Source organism: Triturus cristatus, chromosome 4_2 (assembly GCF_964204655.1).
Source record: "Triturus cristatus chromosome 4_2, aTriCri1.1, whole genome shotgun sequence".
In the NCBI taxonomy this organism is placed as follows: domain Eukaryota; kingdom Metazoa; phylum Chordata; class Amphibia; order Caudata; family Salamandridae; genus Triturus; species Triturus cristatus.
The window spans coordinates 311,658,748-311,677,903 of NC_140586.1; the positions used below are offsets into that span (position 1 = coordinate 311,658,748).

The 19,156-nt window shown below is 44.0% G+C and overlaps 1 protein-coding gene across 1 annotated transcript in view; it reads left to right on the forward strand.

Moving 5' to 3' along the window:
• Positions 1 to 19,156, forward strand: part of TNFSF4 (TNF superfamily member 4) — a 94,342-nt gene that overhangs the window by 61,538 nt on the left and 13,648 nt on the right. Inside the window, exon 2 of the mRNA XM_085600087.1 lies at positions 15,692 to 15,737. Coding sequence (XP_085456213.1) covers positions 15,692 to 15,737 — 46 coding nt within the window. The remainder of the gene's footprint in view (positions 1 to 15,691; positions 15,738 to 19,156) is intronic.

Below are 19,156 nucleotides of genomic sequence, written 5' to 3' on the forward strand. Positions count from 1 at the left end.
CCTTTTTTGACCCGTACTCCTCCCAAAATCCTAAATCCTGGAATCTGCCAACCTCCCACACTGCCCATTAAATACCCTTCCTTATCCTCTCTCGCCATTTTAAACAAGCATTGGCAACGTCAATATGTCTCGCTATTACGAGAGTTAGAGCTATCGGCGTTTTAAATGACAATGTGTTTTACCCATGTGTTATGGAGTGGTGTGGATGTATGTGGTGTGGAGTGGAGTGGAAATATGTGGGTTGTATTTGAATTGATAGTTGTGGAATTGTGTGGCATTGAATTGTGTGTTGTGAAGTGGATTTGTGGAGTGGAATTATGTAGAATGGTGTGCAATGGAATTCTGTGGGTAGTAATAATGGGATATTGAGTGTACTGGAATTATGTAGAGCAGGATTGTGTGTCATGGTGTATATTTATGTGGAATTGTATTTTATGTTGTGGATTGGTATGTAGTGGAGTTTAATTATCGGGTGTGCAGTTGAATTTTGTGGCATGATGTGGAATTCTGGGGTGTGGATTGGATGTATGTGGTGTGTTATGTAATTGTGTTGTTGAGTTGAATGATGTGGTTTGTTACTGAATTATGTGGTGCGAAATGGAAATGTGTGGAGTTGGATTGTGTGGTGTGGAACTGTGTGCCGTTGAGTAAAAATATCCTGATTGGAATTATGTGGCATGGTGTGGAGTGTATTCATGTGGATTGTTGCTATGTGGTATAGAGTAGTTTTATGTGCGGTGTAATTATGTGGTAATGAGTATAGTGTAATTATGTGGAGTTGAATCATGTTGCGCTGGGTGGAGTTATGTGGGTTGTAGTTATATTGGGTGGTGTTGAATTGTGTGGTGTTGTGTGTTACACTAAACATCCAGGTATACCACAAGATATCCATTAACAAGCCTTCTTCAACAAGGGATCGAGAAGGGTATAGGTGGATGCCAACACCAAATAGGCCATGTCCACGGTAGTCAACAGCTGCTTGAGGGGGATGAACAGAAATACCAGCAGGACTAAATCTGAACATGTCCAACCAAGTGTGCGTACCAAAGCACCCCAGCATGGGAGTTGGTGAGCCCCAGCAGTGGGCACAAGAGAGAAGAAGCCCGCCGGTGTGTCTTTTAAGGTATCAGCCAGCTGGAACATCATTTCCTATGCTACATTCTTATTATAAGTACACAGTCGTCATTTGTTTTTATTTTGTTATGGTTTACAGTAATCCTTTGTCTCTCAGGAGGCAGACACCCACTGCTAGAAATAGGTTCCAGTTTCCAGATTTCTCAACTTCCTAATTGAGTTTGCTGCTTAATAAAGGAGTATTATTGCAAGTAAAAAAAAAAGCACAGGAAAAAAATCCATGGTATGTGTGCGTTTAGGGAGCTGGAGCATACATTTAACATTCACTGCCACAGCAGCAATGCTTCAGTGATCATCTCTCCAATACCCACCTACCCCCCAAACAAAAGGGCTTGTTAAAGAGGTGCACGCAGGCGCAGTTTCACAACGAGAGACTTTATGCGTGAACAGCTAGGAACAAAAGTGCATAATGGTTTGAAAACCTCTAGTAAGGTACGCCCCTCTTCTCGGGGGTGAGCAGGTAAAGGCAGCCATGTGTTGCCTGTGGTCTGACAGACTAGTTTGTTCTGTGCAGTGGTCGAAGTGAGGAAAAAAAGTAGGGGAACTGTGGGCGGAGAATCAGAGGGCGGGAAAAACCAGAGGATGGGGTCAGTGGGCGGAGTTAGAGGTGTGGCCAGGATTGGCAAAACATCCCAATCTTTAGTATTTGTTTGCCATTTCACTGACCAGTTACAGCCTATTATGTTATGTAATTCATCCAATGGATACACATGATTATTTAACGATTAATATGAGTTATTGACATTAAAATAAATTCACAAAGAGGGATATGTTTCTAATCACAGAATGTCCCAAATATGCTTAAAAATGGAAGCACAAGCCATTTGTTTCCGAGCCATGGAGTTTCTGTCGTCGGCAATATACACAGAGACAATCAATGTTACGTATGTAAATCACTGTATAGGAAATGTTATATAAGACAAAGGACTACACGATGTAGGAGTCACATGACAACCATATTAGCAGGCAGTATAGTTTAATAGTGATTGATCTGGAGAAACACAAACTCAGAATTTAAAACTTAATACCATGATTGGGGGTTCTCTTCAAGAATCATTATTGATTTCTATCCAAATGAACACTTTTTGCAACATTAGGATAATCAAAGGGTTAGGGAAAAACCATAAAGCTCTAGTTTATACCTTGCAGTTTGTATGCAGCTCTTAGATGAAAGTTAATAGTTCACTGTTCTATGTTAGGATTTTAACTTATAAACTGCAATTAACAAAAGGATCTTACTGACAAAAGCAGTAACCCACTGACCTATTTACAATATGTGCACTTTGTGATGGGCATGGTACATTTTCTTTGCAGCAGGCACATTAACCCTCTGCGCTATCTTTCCATGAGTCAAAACTTCCACTAGACAAAACTCTGATCTCTCTCTAGGAAGAAGTTTATTCACCGGAGTTATCATGACATTTTTATTATTGACGAAAATTGCTGTAGGCCAGGAAGGAGGCAGCAAGTGCTTTTAAAACCATAATTTACAACGCCCCCACTCAGTCAGTACCCGTTGCAGTCACACCGGTAGCACCACCCTGGAGCCAGCTCTTCTCAGGGGTCCTGTGACCTCAGTGACAGTCACTGTTGCTCTAGGGCAGTGGTCTTCAAACTTTTTGATGCTGAGACCCCCTTCAAAATTTTCTAGGCATAAGGACCCCCTCCTGAAAATTTTTTCTAGAACCTGGTAGTCCTTATCATCGACACCCATAAATGTTCTACAGAGACAGTCAATCTGTTGTTGCACCTCATTAGTACTATTTTAAAACAAAAATATAGCAATAAGCAACAAAAAGGGGACCAGTACAGCTTTACAAAGGGCCTTTTACAGAGCGGCAACAACTGTTGCTGCGTTTTAGGAACTTTTAAAGCTTTTGGTTAAAATCAGCAGATTATGCGGCCGATGATGGATTATGTGGCAAATGCTGCGAATCTATAATTATACAAAAATCGCTGCGGCCCCATAATCACATAATTCCAGTGGCCCTTGGTATAATAGCTGTAATGCATGGGCTGCAACTTTAATGCACAGCATTAGCGGAAAACCATACTATACTTCATGGGATGCTGGCAGCTTGGCATTTACAGCTGCATGTCTCTGGAGGTAGCTGAACATCATTCATCATAATTAAAACATACGTACTATTTTAAGTCTTTTGCCATCAGGTAGCTACATATAAAATAACGGGCAGCTTCAATGAATAATAAATACATTAAAAAAGTTGTTACTCAGTAGGAAAAGAACTATAATAAATTATGAAACCTCTATTAGTTAATGCACTGCAAAACTCTGTGTGAAACCAGAGAGCCACAGAACTAAATCGTGGTTGGTGCAGTGGAGAATAGTGACCTGTGTATTTTTAGTGCTATGCGGTCACAGCCTGTGACAGAGAGCACTGTGAATAAGTCTTTATTTTATACGTACATTGCACGCAGTAAAAAATGTTTTACAATAAAATGTTGCTTCCAAAATATACAGGCTGCTTCCAAAATATAGGGGCTTATTTATAAGCCCCTTGCGCTGCCGGTGCGTCATTTTTTATGACGCTCTGGTTGCGCAGAGAGCAGACCCATATCTACGATGCTACGCAAAGTCATTTTGCGTGGCTTTTCATGGCCTCTTAGATATGGTGTAAGGCAATGCAGAGCAAGTCGGTGCGTTGCCTTACACTGCGTCAGTCCTTCTCAAAGTGCCTAAATATACATTATTGGCTTCAGGTTTTTCAGAGGTTTAACTTTAAATACATATGCTCAGCTCATAAAGCATTATATGGCAGTAAGACATAGCCCTCTTACCCACAAATCTAGGTTCTAGACCCCCAAATGCAGTCTGTGCCCAGAAAAAATTGGTTATCCACCGTTCCAAAGTTTCAGAGAACTTTATGGGGAAATATGTTTTTCAGTGGCTGCAGCAATGCTCTAGAACTGGCTTACACAGAATCTGAGAAGAGAACACTGTGCTGAGATTTATATTAGAGAGCTACTAAACACCTGTATTTTCCACTACAAGGCTCCTGTGATTTTACATGACTGGTTAGTGATTTGCAGAAATGGGCTTTGAAAAATGAGTGCTGAGGTACCTACCTGGCTGTAGCGCATTAGATGTGCCTAAATATAAATAAATACCATGCAGAAAATTGCTCCTCTAATCACAATATATTGAACACAAAAAATAATCCTATATAAGGATGTGGGGTTTAGTGCAGTGTTTCACTGAACGTTGGTCACTGCTGCCATCATTTCCTTGGCAGATGTGTATGCTACCAGGGGCCTAACAAAGGCCCCCGCATGTGAGGGGGCCCCTTCAACATATCTTCCAGGGGCCCCCTCATGTTTTGTTACACCACTGTCTATTACCTGCAACAGCACTCTCCTGAGAAATCGTAGCCAGACAGACAGCTAAACACAACTTTCTGCCAGTGTGCTGCTGGCCTGAATGAAATGTAAATGTGCACAACGAGTTAATCTGCAAATCCTTTTCATTTGCAGATTAACTCGTTGTGCACATTTGCATTTCTTACAGGCCAGCAACACACTGGTATATGTCTGTGTGGCTTCGATTTCCCAGGCACCTGAATAAAACTCCAGGGAAAGTATTTTAACTATGTCTGGAACCTTTTTGTTAGCATATGAAGAGCTCAACCCCCTTCCCATGCCTCCAGGGCCCCCCTGGGGGTCGCGCCCCACAGATTGAAGACCTCTGCTCTAGGGTCTGCTACTTCGTAGGTCTGCCCACAAGACTTGAGGTGAACTTCAGTATGGATAGTGGTGAGCAAGCCTTCAAGGTGAACCCACACTTGGCACTCCTAGGGTCCACCTGCCGGTGCTAAGACACCAGGGCTTTTCCGTATTTGCGGGGCCTTCTAAAGTCTAGCATGGGAATGTGCTCCCTCAGGAGAGTGGTCTGGTGGACTGGTCATGAAGGCTGAACCTGGTTCCCTAGTTCTAAATTCGGCAGCTCTGCCCCCAGTGCTACATCCGCTCCATCACTGAACACCATACTGTCCCCCTGAGAGAAATTCACACTGCCTTCAACTACAATCCAGTTTGACGTGCTATAAACAACTGGATGCGACTCAATTCAAATTACGCACTAGGCAAGAGCAATATGCTGCCTAAAGGAAAAAGTAACAACATCCTGGAAAAAGCAAACACTCATGGGGAATGAAAGATTAAATAAAGCATGTGAAATGTAAGCAGGACCAACATGGTGAACTTTTACAGTCATTATGCAGAAATCAACGAGTATTTTTGCCTGAAAACTACAGGTTCCAGAAATGACCCATTTCAATGTCCACTGCTTATATGCTTACAAAACGTAAGCAGTATGGTTTAAAAAGACCACATTCGTGAACACAAAGACGCCGCACACATTTTGTTTTCCAATCCACCCATCAACCAGGTATTGCAGTACCTCCAGGTTTGGCGCACTTCCCCACTGGCGGAAATGCGGGCTGACCGTCAGTCCCCGCAGGGAACCCTCATAAGAGGGCGGCCCCTTTAGTGCCACAAGATGGCACACTGGGCAGGCTAGTCTTTTGGCTGAGACCCCTGCTGGGGTCCCACGCGTCACTTCCGGTCGTGGGGGGGCAGGGAGAGGTATATAGTCCTCTCCCTCCCCCCTGGCGGCCTCTTTGTCCCCTCACCCTGACGCCGCCTGGACGTGACCCGGGAGCTGCCGATCTTTGTTTGCACGGTGATTGCATATCCCCCCCCCCTCGCCCGTCCTCCCTTTCAGGGAGTTGTATTAGGGCGGGGTGGCTTTGCTGTGGTGGGCCACCATGGGGGGGGGGGTTCGGTTAGCTCCTGTTTGACGACGGGCATCTCTGCGGGCTACCCAGGCCCAGAGCAGGCCCTGGGGGTGCCGGGTTTGGGTGAAGGTGGGGGACAGCTGGGTTCGTGTGCCCCCATTTTCCTTCGCCCAGCGGCAGACGCAGCACCGGAGGGACCGGGTCCTCTCCCGTGTTTCCGGGTGTTTGGCTTGCGGGGTCCCCTGACTCATGGGCTCTGGGGGCCCAGGTCTGACTAGGCTGTTACGATCGGAAGGGGAGAGGGCAGCCAGGCCTGCCCGGCGGCTGCTGATGTCACGATTTATCTCCGGGGTCCAGTCCTCCCCCAGCAGGCCTTCCCGCCACCCACATACACTCCACATGTCGGAGATTTGAGGGGTGGGGGCCCGACCGCGATGTTTACAGCATCAACAGTTGCGGGGAGGGTCCGCGGGGACTTCTATGCGCAGCCTTGTGGGAGTGGGACAAAGCTAGTATGTCAGCTCCCATCCGTTCTGTGAGCTGTACGGGTGGCCAGCCTGGGTAATGTGGGGGGACTCCTGAGGCCTTGCGTGAGCGGAGGGAGCAGCCTCTGCACTGTCATGGCATTGATGGCGGGGACCGCATGGGTACAGGTTGTCCCGGGGAGGCCATGGTTTCCTACTCGGCGCATGGGTTGCGGGGGCTCACGGATGGCGGGGACCGCATGAGGTGTCCCGGGGAGGCCCGTCACTGACCTGGGCCCGCGGCACGATGCGGGCGGGCATGCAAGATCCTCGAGTGCTACGAGGTCAGAGGATGCCAGCCATGTATTGGGGTTGGTGGGGGTGGTGATGTCCCCGTAGCAGTACGACCTCACGTGTGGAGGTTAAACATATCTGAGGCCAGGCCTAGCGTGGCGGCATAGTGTGTAGGACGCGGGTAAGTGGAACCGTTGCTGTTCGGCAAGCTGCTCTTTAACGCACTGAGTTACCCGTGTCATCTCTACGCAGCGGGTACGCCTAGTACCTTTCGTCGTATTGATTAACGGCTCAGCAGCACAGGTCTGGTGGACTGGTGGCGGCACTACCTTCGATTAAACAATGACAGGGCGGGGCACCAGATTCAGCGGGAAGCTCCATGGTTTATATCCCGCCCCCCCCAACCCTCCATAAGAAGCTAGCATGGCAGTGTTTGGGCCCTATGTAGCCGAGAGAGTTTATCTCGGACCGTGTTTTCTCGGACCGTTTGCTATCAATCGGAGGCCTGACAGTCTCGCCCTTCGGGCCCTCTGCGCTCGCGGGGGAATTGTGTTCATATTAAGTTGTACAGCTTTGCACACGCTTTGCACACGCTGCCGGATCTCCTGACACGAGACGTTCAGTGTCCGTTTGTAAGTTAAGCAGGGTCGGGCCTGGTTAGCACTTGGATGGGAGGCCTGAATGGGATCTTCAGGATGCGGGAGCCTTTGCTTCGAGCTTAGGCCCATTTTAAGCGGGCTAATTACGATTTTATAGCAGGCTGCGCTGGATCTTGGGGTCTTCCCTAAATTGTGCATTTCGCTATTTTAGCGCATTTTGTAAGCAAGGGAAAGGAAAAAAATAAATAAATAAAAAAAATAATTGGGTTATGAAACTTAAGAATGCTATGTATGTCTTGTGCTTGTTCTAGTGCAGTTATGGGAGGGGGCGAACGCTGGTGGTGGGGCAGGGCTTTTACGCTCGCCTGGCTTCCCCCCCAGCATGGACATAGTGGTGGGACGCAATAGCATTAGTTACTCGGGGCGAACCACAAGTTATATCCTTCATAGCACACCACCGGTAACCCCCTGCCCCATGTGCGGCCAGCGGGCGCCCGAGGTCCTTTTTCCTCAGTGCTGGCTCTCCCCCTTTACTCCTGGGTAAGCGCGGCCTAGGATGCGGGCCTTCTCCTGAATATCTAGCGTTTTACGTCCCTGCGATGCCCTGCGGCCCATGATGTCCAGACAGTAATTTTACTTTTGGGGCATATAGCGCTGCTGCACCCTCGTGAGCGGGGTACCTGGGAGGCTGCACACTGGTAAACTGTATAAGTGAATCCATAGTCAGTCGCGACCAGTGCAGCTGCAACGTCGTGTGCTGGGTAATGATCTATCAATTGGTGAGTACTTGGCGTGGTTTGTTCGTTCTGCCGGTTAGAGCAGACCTCCGGTGGCGGTTGATAGTGGACAGCGCAGCTGCACCAACAGTGTATTTCGCTATCCGTGTTTATCCTAAGGCTCCGGTGGCTTCCTTGGTGTGGGGATGTGACAGACAATCGTAACAGGCCGATGTTAATGAGGCGAGGGGGCGAGCAGCTGATGGCGATCGGTGCAGCTGCACCGTCGTTTGGATGGTTAGTTCGTCCCATCGCTCGTGACTTGATTTGGTGTCGCTGCCGGTGCACAGTGCAGGTGCACGCCGCACTGGTTGATATTAGTGAACTGTGAGCAGATGAGGGCAAGTAGTGTATGCCCACCAATTTGCCTCTGCACTGTGTCAGCGCCTTGAGACCCTCATGGGTCAATCCTGATTGATAGTCAGGAATGTAATGACTGCGGGTCGTGTAGTGCGAGGATGGGGCGTAGGGCGCGTAACCTATCAGGGACCACAGTGGAATTCGGCAGTGGCCGTCCCTGTTGCTGACTCAGTCAATTCACCTTCCCTCTTAATCTATTTGGGTGGCATGGGCCTAGCAGTGGTCAGTGTCCCTCCTCTGGAATTCGCATTGTAGCAAGGATAGACGAAGATCCATTTTGCCTCGCCGTTTTTTCGCAGCGCTTAAGTGGGCCGATGGTTTCTAGCGCTTGGCAACGGGCACCTGCGCCTATGACTGTTGCCGCGGCGTCGCACTGTTTGTGTGGTTGTTTGTGTGTTTGAAGTCACTCTGACTTTGCTGCCACCACATGTGGTAACCAAGTACTTAGGCCTAAGATTGTAGCCTGTGACCGACGCTCGCAATTTCTTCTATTTCCCACAGTCCCACCGATACTGGTGGGCTTATGGGATCGGCCCCTCAGATCCTGTGAGCAGGGTGCATAAGGGATCCTATCACTGAAAGCAGACCGCAACAAATAAAGCAAATCAAAGCCGACACGCTGTACACAAATTGGCAACAGGCAGTGGTCAAGGGACTTGCACCGGGGTACGTCCATGAGGTTGGTTATCGGCAATTTTATAAAGCGCAGATTTGACCCAAAGGCAACAGTGTTGCAGTATTTTATCAGAGCTGCGTGCGTGTTTGTTGAGTAAGTTTGATGTTAAGTTATCGTAACAAATGCTGAGGGTCGGCTGGCGATGCAGCGGTGACTGGTGTTGCCTGGGCGCACATTGATTAATACTTCCTCTCTGTTGGCTAAGCACAGCCATCTTCAGGATGCTCGGGGGACTCTGGCGCATTTCAACACTGCATTTTAGAAGGTTTAGGTCAGCAGAGCATTCTCGTGCACAACAGCACATGCAGTAGTATATTCAGTTGCCCTTGGCAGAAACCTATTTGGGGGCCCCTGCGGGAAAGCTTTGAATTTGATACAGTCCAGCTCTTTCATGCCCACTTCGGGAAGAGTTACTGATGGTGCACGGGCATACTCTCCCAATTTCTAAATGTATTTCCATTCAATATTCGGGGATGGTGACGTGTTTGCAATACGGTAACATAGCAGCAGCTCACTGATAGTTATGAAATATTAGGTGTCTCTACCAACTAGCATATAGGATGTTCTGTTTGGATCTAAAAGAACCTTTTAGCGATGCGTTAGGGTGGAACACATGGATCAAGCGGAGCATGGTGAAGCTTTGCAGGGAGGCATACAGGGCTCGGTAATCAGAGCACTGTGGGTCGGTAGTGCGACCGTTGGTGTTAGTTTTGCTCTCACAGGTTGAGAAGAATAAAATTCAGGAGTCAAATATAATGCAGGACAATTTTCCAGAGACCGATTTATACCAAACTCTTGACAATTACAGTCAAGTCAGTAACTCTAAAGAGAGTCAAACTTTGTTGGGTGAAGCATCCTTTTATTCTCAAATATTTGCGGCACAGGCTACAACAGGAATTACAAGATATAAAAACTTCCTAAGGCAAAACTCTGATAATCATTCAAAACAATATTGATCCTTTGCACAAACATATGTTCTCTTTAGCAAGTCACATAGATAATGTTGAAGCCAGTGTTTCCAAATTAGAAGACTCTAAAGTACATTTTCAATTAGAGGTCTCAATAGTATGAAAGAAGGTGATATCATTTAAACAAAGATGGAGGATTTAAAAAATCAGTCACACAGGCCAAATCTCTGCATATTAGGTGTTCCCGAAAGACAAAAGGATGGACATAACATCCTAGACTTTCTAATTAATTTGATTAAAAACCAAGTTGACTCCACCAAACCCAAAGATCTTACCATTTTAAGAACACACTGAGCTTCATTCAACCACCCCAAGTACCACATAGCATCTTACTGAACTTTATGGTCCTCAGAATAACGTCATGTAGATTGAGTTCTTGAACCTCTGCCAGCAACAATTGAGCTGCTTCAGCATATCTAAAGCCGTGGAATTGGTTGGTCAAAAGTAATTTTAACTTTTTTTTGGCCAACCAATTCCATGTCTTTAGATATGCCAAAGCAGCTCAAGTCTTGCTGGCAGAGGTTCAAAACCTCAATCTAGTGGCAGACAAAGAACACTAAAATTAGATTGATTCAAAGAATGTATTCTGTCTGAAAATATTCTAAAGTTAGGCTTATCCAATGACTGCTGGGTGGGAGTCCTGTACCTATCGTAGGCAGAACAAAGCACCGTACTGGGTGCAGAGGTAGGTCATGTTTCAAAAACGGAAAGGGTTGTATACCCGTGTTAGGAGGGACTCAACAAGGTGGATGTGGGAAAGAAAGAGGTCCACAAAGGAATGTGGGAAGAATAAAAATTAAAATGCAGTTGCAGGATTCCATTTGTAGCACTCAACAAAGTATTACTGTTACTATAAAAAAAGATTTCCTCACAGCTGATAAATAGAGATCAGAGCGGTTGTGTACCAGTATGGCCTAGGCAATTAACACTCATTTTTTAGCTGAAGCATCTGAATATTTTAAAAATAACTTTTGGGCAGCAGTCTTTTTTTGTCATATGAGGCAAATGCTTTTCAACTGGGGAGCTGGGTATTTTTATTTATGACTCTCTTAGGAATTTAAGCTTCCTCCCTGACTCATCAGATTGATTGCCTCATTGTTAAATATAACCAACGCCAAAGTGATGATTAATAAGAAAAGTGTTGGCATAGTTTATCCTGAGAGGGACACAAGGCAGGGTTGCCCCATCCTTCCTATATTCTTTTCTGTATTTATTGAGTCATTGGCTATTCACATCTACCTCCAGCTAGAGGTCTTCTGGTGATTAAAATAATGTGGATGACATCACTCTTTTCTTAGCAGCTAATGCAGATAATGCTGTGTCTGCGTTTTCAGCTCTAAAAGAATATACTATTTTGGTGAGCTACAGAGTGAACAAAGCTAAGACTTAGGGGCTGATTAGGATGGCGGTCGAACTTTTGTACGACCGCCATCCTTTTGTAAATGGGACCGCCCGACAGGCTGTCGACGTTCCCGCCATAGGTATTAGGATGCGACTGGCACCACGGCGGTCGCAATGCCTGTGTTTTGTATTGCGACGGATGCTGCAGGCTTCAGCACGTGCTGAAGTACAAAAAGGGGACACTTCACATATCCCTGCACTACGTGGCAGGCACCATGTGCTATCTGCCACATGGTGCAGGGATATGTAGGGGGGCACCGTAGGTGCCTCCCAAAACCAACAGCTGAGGGCTGGGGGGAAGGAGGGCCCGCTACGGGCCCCCAGAGTCCCTTTCCTCTTGCCTTATCAAAAGACCGAAAGACCAAACTCCACACATCTGACAGGCTCCTTGAGCCCGCTGGTGCATCAGAGAGAGTTTTATCCCCTACAATGGTGGTGGTGCCTGCCAGGCACCGCCGTAGGGATTACAATGTCTCTTTTCGCTAGCCGTTTCATGGCGGTTAACCCGCCACGAAAAGGCAAAGGAAAGGGACTTTGGGGGCCCGTAATGGGCTTCCCTTCCCCCCCTGGCCCCACAGCTGTGGGTTTTGGGGGGCATCTATTGCACCCCCCTACATAGCACTGCACCATGCAGTGTCTGCCACGTAGTGCAGGGATATGTGAAGTGTCCCCACTTTGTACTGCGGCGTGCACCCACCACAATACAAAGTATAGGCATTGCGACCGCCATGGTGGCGGTTGCATCCTAATACCTATGGCGGGACCACCAACAGCCTGTTGGGTGGTCCCATTTACGAAAGGATGGCTGTCTGACGAAAGTCTGACCACCATCCTAATCAGCCCCTAAGTTATTTCTATTTAACGTTACCAAAGCAGTTTCAATACCTTTTTTGATCACCCATTATAACACCAATCCCAAACGATATCTGGGTGTCAGATCTCTGAGGATACAGAGTCATTATTTGGAAATATTTATGTCCCCATAATAGCCAAAGTACAAAGCTTGTTTCAGAGATGGGAAATATTGTCTTTGTCAGTTTTTGGCTGCATCTCATTAATTAAGATGTCAATACTTTCACTGCTTCTATTCTTTTTATGACTTTTCTCTGCTTTTTGTCGAATGCCTTTTTTTTTTAGCTTTAGAAATAGATGGAATTTTTTCACATTTTATGTGGGTCAAAATAAAACAACGCAGAATTTCAATTAAAGTGGCACAGGTATTTAAAAATTGGGGTGGATTGGCCCATCCTGATTAATTTTTCTATTATCTGGGCTTAAATATTATTCCTCAAATGTGCACATATGCTACAAAATTGATAGCTTCTGGTAATTCAGTTATACTAAGAATGATTAGGGACAAGGAAATAGCATGCTCACAGTGTTTAATTAAATTAGTGAAACTTCAAAAGAAAGTGAGGCATAAGATTTTGGTTAATTTTTATAAAAATAAAATTAGGCTATTCTAGAAATGGCAAACTCAGAATTTACATCCCGAGATTCCCCTGATTGTACTACAAGAATTATTAACAGCTCTAACCTTCACTTGTATAGCACACTGTAGTCAAGTTAGGGTGATGAAGATGGCCAATCTTTGAATAGGTGGTTGGGTGAAGAAAATATATGCTTATCAGATACGGACCATGGAAGATGCAAGCTGGTTTTATTTTGTTATATAATCACTTAAAACAGATAACTAAACAATTGGAAAGTAATTTGGTCGCACAATCCTAAGATTGCAAACCAGATTTACACATCACAACAGACAAATATAAAAATTAGTGAATGGTATTGAAAATGACATAAGAATGAGGGACGTCCATGGGCAATTTTGATGAAACAGATTGGCTGAGAATTAATAGAATATCATCTACAGCTTTACATAGTTCCTACTTTCAATATTTATTATTATTTATGACAAAATGGATGTTAGACTACACTCTGAAGAAATACATACTCTTTGCACCACTATTCCATCTGCATGTCCTAGATGTACTAATAATTTAATTGAAGACTGGTGAAATATGTTCCTGGTATGTCCCCAAATACAGAACTATTGGCAAAATATTTTTAGACAATTGGGTTCTCAATCTGGGGTTCAATTATGCCACTCTCCCGGAGCTGTCTGCTTTGGTTTATTAGAGCATGATATTTTGATGAATATTCATAAGCATACCATAGACCACATGTACAAAGCATTTTTGTGTTTGCAAACGGGCTGAATCACAGAATCGGTCCATTTATAAACACAAAAAGGCTTTTTGAAATGTACAAATCTCTATTTGCAATTTGGTAACCTATTACTGAATCGCAAATGCTGTTTGCATTTATGTATTTGGAAGGGGTGTGTGTAGGGTGTCCCTTCCTAACACCGAAACGCAGTGGTATGAGGAAATGTTTTGTGACCGAAATGCGGTCACGAAACATTTGCATTTTACTGCCTAGTATAAGTAGGTGGTAACCCAGTCACAAATGGGAAGAGGTCCCCAATGTAAACCCTTCCCCTTTGTGAATGGATGCAAACACATTTTTAAAGAGTCTGCAGTGGTCCCATGGACTTCTGCAGCCTCTTAAAAAATGAAAAGACAACTTTTCATTTTTCTTTTTGAAACGCATCCTGTTTTCCTTGAAGGAAAACAGGATGCATTTAAAAAAAAGAGAGTGCTTTATTTAAAAGCAATCACAGACATGGTGGTCAGCCGGCCACCATCCCTGTTATTTTTGCAATTAAAAATGGGTCACAAACCAAGACCGAGCTCATTATTATTCATGTGGTAGATCTATTTGCATCCCATCGCAAAATGTGTAAACCACACATTTGTACATGGGTCTTTGGAGATGACCAAATAGCGAATTGCATAAAGCCTCTATTTAGTAATCGTAAACACTTACCTTTGTCCATGTGGCCTCATGTTCTTTACCGCTATTACTCTTGCCCAATCTATTACATCGTTGTTATGGAAATCTACTTACCCCACCTACACTTCTTCAATGACAGGAGAAAATAACCAAGATCAGCTGTATCAAACACCCTTTATTTAAGCACCAACATAAAGAAAGACCTTTTTTTAAATCTGGAGAAAATGATTTAGTGAAGTAGCTTAAAGCCTCAATGTTAGTAGGTATCGGAAATTGGTAAAAATTTAATTTTGATCAATTATGTCGCTATTATTTCCTTGTCTTTTAAAGAAATTTTGTGAAGTAATGTAAGTATTCTTGCACATCCTCAATAAAAAAAAAGAATAGCACAAACAAAATTACTTGGAAAAAGAGTTTAAAAGGGCTACTGGAATCCTGCTAATGAGAATTTGATACCTAGATGGAAGAAGCCCAACTCTAAGGGTCTTCCCTAAAAAGGGTGAATGCTCTCACTCATTGAGGCAACATGCTTCATCATCGGCCCCTACTCACTGAGGAGTTGAAAAATGTAACTCCCTAGAGGTAAAGTTACAGGGAACCTACGAAGAAATAAGTGTAGGGGAAGGAGGTTGAGAGTTCTTTATTTGTCCTTCTCTATTGCATGATTAAAAGCAGTATACTCTGGAAAACTGTACAATGCAGGATGAAAACCTCCCAGCTGCAAAATCACATAATTCCAGTGACCCTAGTAATATGTGATAATAATATTTGTGAACATTTGTTGTGAGACATTTTGTTTTGGTGGTGATATACTGTGTAATATTTTACTGTAATCTTTAATATTGAGGCTATATTGTGTTGTTCTGAGCTTGTTGATTTTTGTTCTGTTTTGACTGCTTTGGTGTGTTGTCCTTGTTATGTTTCTGCTGTGCTGCTATTTTATTTTGTGGTGAGTTATCATGTTGAAACTTTCCATTTAAGACACCAACAATGCTGTTACTTTTCAGCCACCAACAATGCTGTTACTTTTCAGCCAGAAACAGAACAGAATGTCCCAGTGCTAAACAACAATTTACCACACTTTAAGGTGCTGTTCACCAATTTAAAGCACCTGTTGGTCCATAATTGTGGCAGAAATCATGGCTTAACATTGCACTTCCAATACTCACTTTATGTGATCTGGCCCTTGGGCTCCAAAAAAGGGTGCAGTTATGCTTCATATGAGTCCAGATTTAAACCGGGAGCCTCGACTAATGACCGAAACTGTTACTGGGGGAACTTGAGTGCAGAAGTATGAATATTCTGAGTTCATCATGGAGGAGTAGTCCGTCAAGTAAATTCGTATTGCAAATGTTGCATTAGATTTGAAAATGTGTTTTTTAAATGGAGATTGTTTTCTTTTTCTTTAGGAGACAAAAGAAGATATTCTGTATACTGAATCAGAACTCTTGGAAGGTATGTATATTTTAATATCTAAATGTTGGATGATGTTACTTTTGCTTTAAAGACACTTAAGCTCTGAAGCTGCTCAAGGTAGCTTGTTAGAAACCCACTAACAATAATGCAAATAAAAATAATATTAATAATAATTATTATTATAAATGTTGTTGTTTGTTGTTGATGATAATAATAATAATCATCATCATCATCATCATAATAATACAAAGAGTCCTAATAAAATTACATTGCTGATAGTGGTAACAATGATACTTATACAACTGTGGCTACTTCTACTACTATAGCTGCTACCACTGATACTAACATTCACCGTAATAATGCCAATTTAACTAGTATCTCAATATAACTACTTGGGGGAGCTTTTAACTCCCAATTTGAACCAGGAGTTCTAGAGTGTGGTACTGATGGACAAAGTCAACTTGGCTCGAGACATTTTAATTGTAATAAAGTAGATCCGCAGACGTTGCCTCTCATGAGGGCATTTTCAAGTGAAATCCTTCATTTTGAACTGTGTTTCCACTATCTATAATGACACAGCTGGTTGCAAAATGAGCATCATTAAAAGCAAGTAATTGTGCCTTTAATTTGTATTTCACAGTTCTTCACTTTTTTTTAGTTTATGTTTTTTATTGAAGAATCAAAATAATAAATCAGAACATAAACCAGTACGTCATTTAGTCAGCAACTTAGTAGGATGTGAACAGTTTATCAAAATAAAGCGAAATAAAAAGGGCAAAATGAATGAGTCACCAAAAAGGCAATACACTGAATGTTATTATAATAGAAAAGAAGAAAGAAAGCTAGAAAGAGAAAAAAAGGGAAGGAAATAGAAGAGAGTGGAAAGAGGAAAGTAAGAAGGATATAAAGCATATATTGAGATACAATTATAATATAGTAAGAGATTATAACAAAATATCCTATTACAATTCTATTGTAATATACCATGATTAAGAACTCATAACATAGATGAAATTCATCAAAAAGCTGGTTAGTCTTGTGAAAACAGAGTCGTTTTCCTAGCAATATTCTATGAGACCAAAGTGTACCCCTTCGAAATAACGGTTATATAATGAAAAAGGTGAGGAAACATTGGTAATAACTTCCACCTTTTGCCGATTATGAGTCCAAATTTCAGAATAAATGGGGAAGAGAAAAAACATATGCAAGTATGTACCAGCATGTGCATCACAAAGCCAACAAGTATCTTGTAGAATGAGTTTAGTTTTAAAAAGAAAACTGGTGTGTAAAATAATAGATTATTGAAAAAAAACAAAGGTTGAGTTAAAATAGTGGAGCGATCTGTAGCAATCAGTAGAATGCACTTTGGCCCACATTTTATCCCAGGTGAAAACCAGCCAAGTACAATGCAACTTCAATTCCCATAATGCATCGTTAGGAAACTTAGGTCTGTCCATATTGAATGGTCACTGCAATTTGTAAATGACAGTAGCTTTTGAGAGCAAATTCTTAGAAATAGGACAATTCTGCACATGAGGAGCTGCAAGGTTACAAGAGGTGAGTGACCCAAGTGAAATGTGGAGAGAATCTTTTAGCTCATTATATTGTGTAAACATATTATTTGAGTGTTAGACCTGGCATCTTTTGCTGGGGTTTCCCCAGTCTTTTTGTTTCTGACCTCCTGTTTGTGACTGTGTGCTGAACTTCATTTTTGCTGGTTTTAGTACTCTGGGCACTTTTAATTTTAGTACTGTAGGCACTTTGCCACTGCTATTCAGTGCTAAGGTGCATGTGCTCTGCATATAAAATGTAATGGCATTTGGTTTTGTCCATGATTTGGCATATTTGATTTACTTGTAAGTCCCTAGTACAGCGCACTACATACCCCCACTGCCTGTAAACCAATGCTACTAGTGGGCCTGCAGCTCTGATTGTGCCACCCACAAAAGTAACCCTTCAAACATGTCTCAGGCCTGCCACTGCAGCTGCCTTGTAATACTTTATAGGTGTATCTTCCAATTGGGAGCAGACAGAAAATTGGAGTTTGGTGTCTCTGGACTCACAATTTAAAAATACGTCTTCTAGTGAAGTTGGTTTTTAAATTGCAGGTCTGAAAATGGCTCTTTTTTAGAAAGTTGGAGTTTTCTTACTTTATCCATTCTGTGCCTCTGTCCTGCCCTGTTCCTAGAATACACGCCTGGGTCAGGGTGACAACTGGGCTTTGTGAATCTAGACAGTCACACACAAAGGGAGCCGAGGTGTGCCCTGCATATCCTGATGGCCCATCACTAGGCTGATGAGCCTTCCTGACCTAGAGTGGTGGGAGGAATTGACACTTACACATGAATAGGGTTGTGCCTGTCCCCACACATAGAGCTGCATACCCCCCTGTAGTGTGCCTAGAGTCAGGGTCAGGAAGGGTAGGGTCTTGTGCAGTACAAAGGCCTTTCTTTGAAGTCTCCCTACTTCAAAGGCTATAATGGATTTAAGTACTTGACCTCTGACACCATATACTCTTGACACACCTGGACTGAGAACATTATAAAAGGGAGAAGAGCTGTTGTGCTGCCAAGAGGGGTGGCCCCTTTGCTGCTTGCTGTGCTGTGTTGGCCTGTTGCCTGCTGCATCTTGCCTGGAAGGACTGGACTTTACTCTCTACATCCTGCTCCTAAAGTTTCTCCAAGGGCTTGACTGAGCTTGCCTCCTGTTGCTGAGGTCTCAGGGACAGCAAAGACTTCACCTGCATCGTGCTACTAGCCCCTGGGCTCCTCTCCTGTGAGTCCTGCTCTACCAAGTGTTGCCAAATTCAGTACTGGGCTGTTGGAAGTGAGTTTTTGTGCTGCAACAAGAGACTGATGCACCAACCCAAAGAGTCAGTTTGGAACTAGCACATCCCTTTCGAAATCGCCGCTTCACTGCTGCCTGCCCCAAAGCCATGGTCACCGCTCATTGAGTGCACAACGTACTGACCTCAACATTCAAAGCAGCTGTTACTTTGCTGCAACACCCCGGAAGAATGGCCACTGCGTGAGTCTTGCACACAGCATCACCGACTTCAGTTCAACCACAATTCCTCGGAATCGATGCATCACGCCCTTGACATTGAAGCATCATTGACGCCGCTTCTCCTCCAGCAACCGAGCTCTCACATCCACAACCAACGCATCATCTCCTCTGCCGAACGCATCATCTCCAAGCGCCAAAGCCTCAACGACCTTGCACTGCCTTCAGGAACTGACCCATCACCTGCACCTATGATGCCTCACCTTCTCTGCGCCATGCATCGTCTTTGATTTCCGATGCATCCAAGGTACTGCAAGGGGTTCTGTGTTATTCCTGTATCCGGCTCCCGCTCCATCGCGGTCGCACTGAACTTTTATATTTGTCCCCGTCAGACGTGAGGAGATGGCCCCAGTTGGAGCTTTTGACTTCTAAGCACTGCATTTTGATTTAATCTT